The sequence below is a fragment of the Sinocyclocheilus rhinocerous genome, unplaced genomic scaffold, assembly GCF_001515625.1.
Source record: "Sinocyclocheilus rhinocerous isolate Xijiao unplaced genomic scaffold, SAMN03320098_v1.1 scaffold4152, whole genome shotgun sequence".
Classification (NCBI taxonomy): Eukaryota; Metazoa; Chordata; class Actinopteri; order Cypriniformes; family Cyprinidae; genus Sinocyclocheilus; species Sinocyclocheilus rhinocerous.
In genome coordinates, this window is record NW_015634059.1 from 31,271 (window position 1) to 41,016 (window position 9,746).

At 40.0% G+C, this 9,746-nt stretch overlaps 1 protein-coding gene across 1 annotated transcript in view; it reads left to right on the forward strand.

The window, feature by feature from the left end:
* LOC107745396 (uncharacterized) overlaps positions 1–9,746 on the forward strand; it is a 20,965-nt gene that overhangs the window by 5,603 nt on the left and 5,616 nt on the right. The window contains exon 2 of the mRNA XM_016559260.1: positions 8,150–8,185. Within this exon, the coding sequence (XP_016414746.1) occupies positions 8,155–8,185 (31 nt within the window). The 5' untranslated portion in view covers positions 8,150–8,154. The remainder of the gene's footprint in view (positions 1–8,149; positions 8,186–9,746) is intronic.

Genomic DNA, 9,746 nt, shown 5'->3' on the forward strand with positions numbered 1-9,746 from the left:
TATTAATAAAATCGAGGGAAACATTTTTCTGCACATGAAATATGAAAACAAGTAGACATATGATTATGACAATATATTTTCTGTATGTGTTTTGTATACAGCTCATGGTATTTTTATAACAATAAAGGATGTTTATGACAATAAGCAGTGTGGCGTTATTAAACATACAAAGAGTGCATGTCTGCCTAGAATCAAAATCAACTATAGATCACAATCTATGATTATGACAATATATTTTCTGTATGTGTTTTGTATACAGCTCATGGTATTTTTATAACAATAAAGGATGTTTATGACAATAAATAAGCAGTGGTTATTAAACATACAAAGAGTGCATGTCTGCCTAGAATCAAAATCAACTATAGATCACAATCAGGAGTTATTACAAGCACTCGATGATGGTTTAAAGTGGGTTTTAAGCAAATACATTAATATTTACATACATATTCAAATATGGCTTGATGCTAATTGTACTTCTATTTATATTTTAAGATGTTTTCTTGTCAGCATTATAGATAGTTTGTGTTTCTGGCGTAGAACCAAACTATTTAGCTATATTAATTTAATGCTGTATATTGAGCAGTGGACAATGTTAAATCTATATAAGAGATTCATATCTGAGGAAAAATGCATTGCTGGTCGGCGCCATCTAGCGTGCAGGCGTGAATTAGCAGAAGGCCATAAATAGTTTTGCGCTTAGTGTGAAAGCACTGTTCGTCGGTGATTCGCCTCGCTTTTTTTGCATCGCGCTCAGTGTGGAACGGCCTTTAAGGCTTTGCGTTTAGGCTGTAAAAACGTCAATCCAAAAACAAATTAATTTAAGGTGAAACTGATGCCTACCTTGATTGGTACGAATCCAAATGTTTCCATATTCGCGATGTATCTGGATGCTAAAATATAGGGAGTTAAATAGTTAACTGAGGTTCAGGAGCAGGGCCACGCCTCACTCAGCCACCTCATCCAATCACCTCACTTCCCAAAACGTACTTATGTCTGGCCGACCCTTTAGCACTGTTCATCTCGTTATCTCGAACAACCATGGATCCAGAGATACAGATTAACTCACCTGATGCAGACGACGATCTGTTGGAGACCAACTCCTCCCAACCGAGGACTAGCTTGCAGCAAACCAACCCGAGCAGCACTTCGCAGCACTTGCGATCAGCCGTACACATTCCTCGACCACGCGAGCAGTTTCGCTCTAATACCCCTAATAGCAATCCTTCAACTCCAGCGTGATCACAGGCTCCCTCATCTCCAGCATCAAGATCCTCTAACAGAGACAGCCATATTCATCGCAGACGCGAAAACCCCAGCGAACAACTCCTGATAGCACGCGCCGGCAAACACGCCGAGTGATGACATCTCGAATTGGACCGTGGCTTGCCTTCATCGCACACTTTAAGGTAAAGGCATCCACTTCAATCGCTCAGATAATAAAGCAAGACTATACCACCTTTACTTAGAATCCACAAAACCATTTCAACCATTTAAGCTGGCCCTTTCCAACTGCAGGCTTCTACATTCCTGCTCCTTCTGTTTGGCTGAAGAAGTAACCCCAAAATATTCAACTCTCTTTTAGAAGCACTATGCTGAATTTTACTTAATAATTACAGACTCCCTTACATCATCCACCTTCTCGATGACTTTCTAGTAGTTACACCTCCATCATCACCACCATGATCAGGGCTCTCCACCCTAATTAAAGTCTTCACCGAACTTGGCATCCCCCTATCAGAAGAGAAAACCTCTGGGCCTAGCACCTCCATCGAGTTCTTAGGCATCACTCTCGATTCAGTTTCCTTCCAAGCATCTCTCACTCTCACAAAAATCCATTGCATCACATTGCTTCTCTCCAACTTCTTACTAGCAGACAGTTGTACAAAGCGGCAGCTACTAGCCCGTTTAGGCCACCTCATTTACGCCATCTGGATAATCTCTCAAGAAAAATCGTTCTTGTCAAATATCCTGTCAAAAGCCGCTGCCATCCCGTCTCTCCATGGCGGAGCCATGTAAGACGACGCATGCAAAATGGAAATAAGGCTCTGGAAACAATTTCTCTCATCCTGGAATGGCATCTCCTTTTTCTACAATGAATATCTCACCAACCCCGACGATATTCAACTGTATACCGATGCCGATCCCTCCATAGGCTTTGGCGGCTATTACGGAGGGCGCTGGTTCGCCTCCAAATGGCCCACAGAGTTTGCTTCTCTCAGCTCACAGTCAGGCACCTTCTCTTTAGCACACTTTGAAATATACCCCATAATCATAGCTGCCATCCTTTGGAGGCACGAATGGTCCAGGAAATCAATTATCATCCACTCAGACAACACAGCTGTAGTAGAAATTATCAACAAAGGCAGATCACGTTCAAAAGCTATCATGCTATTCATGTGCAAACTTACACTGATTTCCTTTCAACATCAGTTCCTTCACAGAGCCACTCACATACCAGGGCCCGTATTTATCAAGCTTCTCAAAGTGCCACACATCTGCGGTGCATTACGGCTCCGACACAGCCACCGGAGCTGATCCCGGCTACTCACCAGCTGCGCCGTTGCAAGATTCTGAAGCGGCTCTCCGCGCTGCATCACTAAAGATAGGCACCTATATTTTTGACGGATAATAATAATGATCGTCTTGCTGTCGTCAAAGGTATCAGCAACAGGCGATATCTCAGGCTATCATCGATACACGATACTATCGTCTACTGGCACGACCCTAAAATGAAGGTTGTGATGACGATTCGTTTCCTTACCATAATGCATTCTCTTGAAAATTCTTTATTGTCAAATGTGTGTTGAATGTAAACTCCTATTAGGCATTTAACCATTCAATGTGAATTTATCTGAGAATATTCTTAAATAAGGAAATCTTTTCAGTGATTGGTCCAATTCGTATTTCGTCATCCAAAATCCTGATTGTGGCACAGCAAGTGTCGTGAATCAACTTTAAGACTGACAGTTAAGATTTAGTCCTACACTTCGCTTAAATTACAACTGAGATGTTTGATAACTAACTTTTAAGCGCAGCTTTGAGCCAACAATTCTTAGCTGCGTTCTTGAGAGTAATTCTCAGAGGCTTGATAAATACGGGCCCAGGATATCTTAATGTCATAGCCGTCTCGTTTCTCTTTTCAGAAATTCAGGCTCTTGGAGTTCATCCAACTCCAGTCCCACCATTTTCAACAACCATCTTCAAGTATACCCCCTGGTCAGAAGTCTTTCCGACGCTTCCCAAGAAGCCATTCTCAACAGTCTCGCACCTAGTACGCTTTCAGCATACTTAACCGGATGGAATTGCTTCAAAGCTTATCACACCTACTATCAGCTTCATTTTCCATCAACAGATGTTCCATCCATCTGCAACTTCATCACTCATGCTCATTCCCTCCAAAAAAATTGTACCTGCTCCATCCAAACCTACCTATCAGGAATCAACTTCTTCTACAAAATAATAACCAGCAATAACTGTCAGTCCATCTCCCATTCTCATACTTCTATGCTCATCAAAGTTCTGCGAAAACAAGAACCTTCTTCTATCAACAAACGGCTTCCGCTCACTACTAACCTACTTAGCGTCTGCATCTTATCGCAACGCTCAGGCTATCTAAATCCCGTCATCGAGCAAACCTTAGAGTCCATGTTCCTGCTCGCATTCTTCGGCTTTCTAAGATGCTCTGAATTAGCTCCAACTTCATCCACCTTCAATCCATCCATCCTTGAATATCTTACATCACACTCACCGGAAGCACACATATATATGCTTCGGAGAAATAAAACGGACCAATTAGGAGCATCGTTCCCAATCTGCATCTTCCGTCTCAATTCCTTTCTCAGCCTGTTCGAACCCATTTCCGAGTATGTTCGAATCATCTCCCCAAGAGCCGCTTTTCATCACGGAAACCGGGAAAGTGGCCAATAGGTTCTGGTTAAGCAAACATTTCAACCAAATTCTCAGTATCTCCGGTATATCTCCAGAACACTATTCAATACATTCTTTCCGCATTGGAGCAGCGACCTCAGCCGCCAGACAGGGTATCTCAGACGAAACTATCAGAATACTTGGACGCTGGTCATCGCAAGCATACCGATCTTACATTCACAACAATCTCAACGACATCCACCAAGCCTAAGCTAACCTCAGCTTTCTCCAATCTTAGGGGGTTCTAATCACTCAGCTGCACATTACAGAGACAACTCCCCCATCCTATGTCTCTCCAGGCCACCAACGGGCGCCCAGATCTCTTCCCTTCATCCCTCCTACTCTTCCCCTTCCATCCTTACTTTATACAATAAAGATTACTTCCTGACACTTGCAGTGTGGCGTGGTCCTTGCTAGTGAATATTTATTATGTAATAGGCTTTGTACTTCACTCGCATCGACATCATCCTTCACATCGGCTATATCAGCACAGTGAGGCGGTGGTCACCATGAACGCAACAGATTGTACAATGGAGCGGTGCAACTTTTTATGTTTCTTTAACTGTATTTTATTTTGATAATGGACAGGCTGCAATGTCGCAAAATATGTTGTGTCTGTGTGCGTGTGAAGCCGGCGTGATAAAGTCATACCAACGCTGGTTGGTTTTACAGATAGAAGCAAAACATCATTCAAAAGTGTAAAGATTTGCAAAATAAATATAACTGTAAAGCTTTTGCAAAATAAAGAAAACTATTTTCTGCTGTCTCGTTTTCCTTTCCATGAACTTTGGATCGCGTCACAATAAACCTAAACTTTTCTTTCTTTCGTTTTGTTAATCTATCAATGATTTAAGTGAAATACATTTTGTGTAGGCCAGTATAGGCTATTCCTTTTTATGTAAGCCTACAGTTTTATTCTGTTTTCTCCGTTCACAAGCGCTGCAGGTGCGCGTGTTCTGTTGAATCCATCTTACACTATCCTCGGATAAACTCTAATGCGTTGCCATTGCGACTTACCTATAATGAATTTACAGCTGAGCGTGGGCATTTCACACGTTGGATGCGTCAGTGTCACATTTGCATATCTGAATTCCTGATTGGTTGACAGCAAATTTCAAATATTAAATGGAACGATAACAAAACATTATTAACTGTTAATGGCCATTTCCAATTTTTGATTCTGTTCGGAACTGTAAAATTTAATTTAATTTCTGTTTCTGATTCCGTTCCTGTCAAAATTTAGTTTGTTTCTTGTTTTCATTTTCATTCCTTGAACTGGTTCAGAGCCCTGCGTTCCAATTCAACCCATTTCAAGGGTTCCGCCAGTAGTGGGTACTCATGCAACGTAATCAATGACATACATCCGAGTAAACGCGACGAAGGGAAGTTAGCGAGTGAAGGGCATAAAAAATGGATGGGAACGCAGCCTGAGTTTAGCGCATGTGCCATGACTATGAAAAGCCATGATCAATGGAGCTCCGAAATTATGATTCACCATGGCAACAGCACCCAACAAAAAGACGTCCACACTCCGCATACTTAATGCGGTTGTCAAATGTGGTTGTCACTTCTGTATTTTAGTGAATTATGTGTGTACAGAACGCAATTAAGGAGTAAAAGGTTAACAGACAACCAAATTTAGCAGCAGTGTGTATGTGGCCATAGTTTATATAATGTGATCAATGTTTGAGTAAATAGATGTGTTGGGGAATTTGGATATTAACACGTAACATTTTAATTATATTCTGCTGAAATGAACGAAATGATTTGAAAAAGGATTTGTTCATTGTGCTGAACGAGATTCAAAGGTCCGAGTCAGTAAAATGATCCGAACTTCCCATCACTACTGCATACAGCGGCCTTAATAATGTGCTCTGCATCCCTGATGTTATATAGAAAACTGCCATTTAAAAATAGTACCGCACAAATAAATATGTGGATATGGCAAAAAAAATTGAAATACTCATCTCCCGATGTAAATGTAACTCCCTACGTATTAATGTAGCCTCTTCATCTACAGGATTCTGGATAAGAGAACATGCCATTTTTGTCACTTTCACAGTGTCTACATGATGAAAATGTGTGCAATGAATGAATGTACCTGCACTGTAATTTTTTTTGTTCTTATTTAGTATTTTTGTCTTGTTGATTCCAGTCAAAATATCTAAAGATTATTAAATCAAGATGTATTTTCTAAGAAAAATTACATGAGGTATTTAGTCTTTTAAGTGTATTTTTCTTATTTTGCAAATTTTCCTAATTTCAGGGATAACATAGTCAGAATTTTCACTTGACCTCCTTTCTGAAATGGGCCTCTGATCTCTTCTGGAAGCTGGTTCCAACTGCGGATGGCATAATGGCTAAAAGCAGACGTCCTTTGTTTTGTGTGAACCCTTGCTATTTTTAACTGACTTGATCCTAATGATCTGAGTGGTCTGTTAGGTTTATATTCAGTGAGCATATCTGCAATGTATTGAGTGTCACACATCACACGTCACACCCACATCGACTTTGTTTTCCTTTTTGCACGTTTCCCTTTGTTGGGTTGCTTATGTCATTTGGTTCAGGTGTGTCTCATCAATTATCCTCATTTGGCCTGTGTATTTAAGTTCCTGTCTGTTCAGTTAAGTTTGTTCGGTGTTGCATCAACCACATTTATGTCTGGGACTAGTCGTTTGGCGATTAGGTCTGAGTATCATCTGCATAGCTGTGATAGGTAATTTGGTTTCTTCTCATTATTTGACTCAGTGGAAGCATACACATGCTGATTTATGCCGAGTTCACACTGCACGATTTTAGCCCGATTTTTCACTCGCTACAGGTTTTGCGAAATCTCCGACAAACGCCCGAAATCAGAGGTAAATCGGTGCTCGTTCAAATGAGTGACAAAGACGCGATCTGAGGGAATCGCCGACACATCGCCGACGCCCATGAAATATTTGGCATGCTAAATATCTGGAGCTGTCGGCGATTCACAATCACACTGTGTGAAATAAGTTCTGACTGAAAAACACATCGGCGATGACCTACAGCCTATGAGAGACTAAGATACAGGGCAGCGGGAAGTTCAGGGAGGAGTTATATGAAACGTAGTTTGCGGACCAGTGTTGCCAAATTCGCGATTGCCGCTGGTAGTTTTTTATGTCAGCAGGTTGAAGCGACCCCAATAATGTGATATTTAGGCCCTGGAATGTGAATTGTACCAGGAGAACCCCGCCAAAATAATTTATATTTTACCCCCCGAATGCGATTTTTACTAAGGGACTCCTTCGAAAGCAATTGGGCTAGTTTTGAGTAGTAATTGGGCGGGTTTTGTAGCGAAAACCTGGCAACCCTGCACCAGACAGAGCTGTCGGCGATTCTTCCTATTGTAAAGTCATGCAGTGTTTAACCTCCTTTAACTGAATGCTACCCCAGATAGTCGTTCAGTGTGAAACCAACAGCGATGCGACATCTTTGAAAATTGTGCAGTGTGAACTCGGCATAAGAGTGGCCCCAGAATTGAGCCTTGAGGGACTCCGCATGTCATGGACGTCCATTTAGACTTATGGTCACCTTTACTCCCATAATAACCTCTCCCTTCTAAGTATGACCTGAACTATTTGAGGACCATCCCAGAAAGCCTAAACCAGTTTTCCAGTCTCTCTAAATGTATGTTATGATCAACAGTGTCAAATGCAGCGCTGAAATCTAGTAGTAACAGCACTGATATTTTGCTAGAATCAGTATTTAATCAAATATAATTTATTATCTTTATGAGCGCTGTCTCTATGCTGTGATGCGTTTGGAAACCAGATTGAAACTTGTCCAGGTATCCATTTGAGTTTAATATGTTGGTCAGTTGTTCATTTATAAAGAATACTAAAGAGAACTCAAATTCAAAACAAGCAAAACACTTAAAGAGACAGAACTTCACAGTCTGATGTCAAATTGATTGATGAGAATATCTTAATGTGTTGTATATTGTGAACCTCAGTGGTTTAAAGTGATTATCTGGGCAGCAGTGAATCAATCAGTGAATCAACCCTCATATCAGTTCACAAGTCCCGTGACGTCATTGTGTGTGTTGATGTTAAACGATGGAGAATATCCACCATCGGTTCTCATTGATGAGCTTTAAAACAAAGAAAAACACTAAGTTGAAACTCTAGACATGCTTCAGTGATTTGCATTGTGTTGAATGAATGGAAATGCTGCATATCTGTGTTTCATCTGCTTTTAGTGCTGATGTCCCTCATCCATGCTGGACTCACTCAAGGTACTGTGCCACACTGCAGTATATTTGATTATTAAATAAATGTGAATTGTGTTATTGTTTATATGTCTACATAAATTACACCAGGATCCCACATTTGTCTCTTTGCTGATAATTTATGTCTATATTTTGCTGTCATTCCCCTTCACCCAGTGTAATTTGTCTTTGTAGTTCCTCATGCTGCTAAAACACTGTAATTTCTACAGTTTGATTAAAGTTAAATTGAAAATAAATAAATAAAAAAAGTTGTAGTTTGTTGCAAAAATTTACACTGTAATTAATGACCATGTGCAATCTACAGGTGCATCTGAATAAATTAGAATGTCATGGAAAAGTTCATTTATTTCAGTAATTAAACTCAAATTGTGAAATTCGTGTATTAAATAAATTCAATGCACACAGACTGAAGTAGTTTAAGTCTTTGGTTATTTTAATTGTGACGATTTTGGCTCACATTTAACAAAAACCCACCAATTCACTATCTCAGCAAATAAGAGAACTTCATAAACTTTTCTTATACTCTTCTGTATCAGCCACAACTTTCATCTGCAGAGGACTGAAACAATTAACTTTTTAAGACCTGTTCACATCAAGAAAATAACAATAAGAAAACATATCTGTATTAGTGTCCACACCGATGAATAATTATGTTCTGTTTAATATGAGTATATGCTGTAGTTTAATCATCTGCCACTTTAAATGTTTTGCACTTTAAAGCAGGATGGATTCTGATTCGTTGTGTTTTTTTTTTTTCCACCAGCTCTTCATCATTATTTTTTATTTTAAAATGTATTTTCATTTTGTATTTTCATAATTTAATTATTAGCTTTTATCAGCTCACAAACCCCCTGCAAGTTCCCTCATGATCCCCAGTTTGGGAAACTTGTCTCTCCCTTTGAAGAATCAGTCAAGACACAGAGATGCCAAATTTAAACTTTATTGGTGGAGACAACAAAGCCAAAATGCCTGCAGGACATCTGACTCTCTCACTTGCAGTTTATACTTTTATACGATTGGTTTAAAAAGAGATCATTGTTCTCAGTTATCTAATTTGCAGGTGTTCGCCTCTTTTTCTACATGGTCATCTCTCTTGTTCTCTTTGTAAGGGTGGCAGACTGGATTATTCAGTGTGTTTGCTTTATTATTTTTATCTAAAGACCATGTTTAAAGGCCATGTGGCATAAAAGAGCCCTTGGTATCCGTGCGGATGCAAGCTCAGTGGAAATGAGACATACAGTGTTAAATCACAGACTCCTAAAATCACTGCTTCATCCAGGCTATTCTACAAACATATCACAAATGTCTGATAAAAATGAGGTGACTTACAGTGATGTTAAATGAGTTTGTGAAGTCTTCAGATAGTCTGTTGAAGTTGATTGAGATTCAGTTGCTCCTCATATGAGGTTGTAGTTGGAGGTCTTCAGCTCTTCTTCAGCAGGAGCTTCATTCTGCTTTCTATGGCGAGTCAGAGGCGTTTGTCTGAGGACGTGACGGAGCCAGAGCCTCCAGAAAACACAGAGATCAGAGAACTAATGACAGGACAAAACAAATGTTATAAAATATG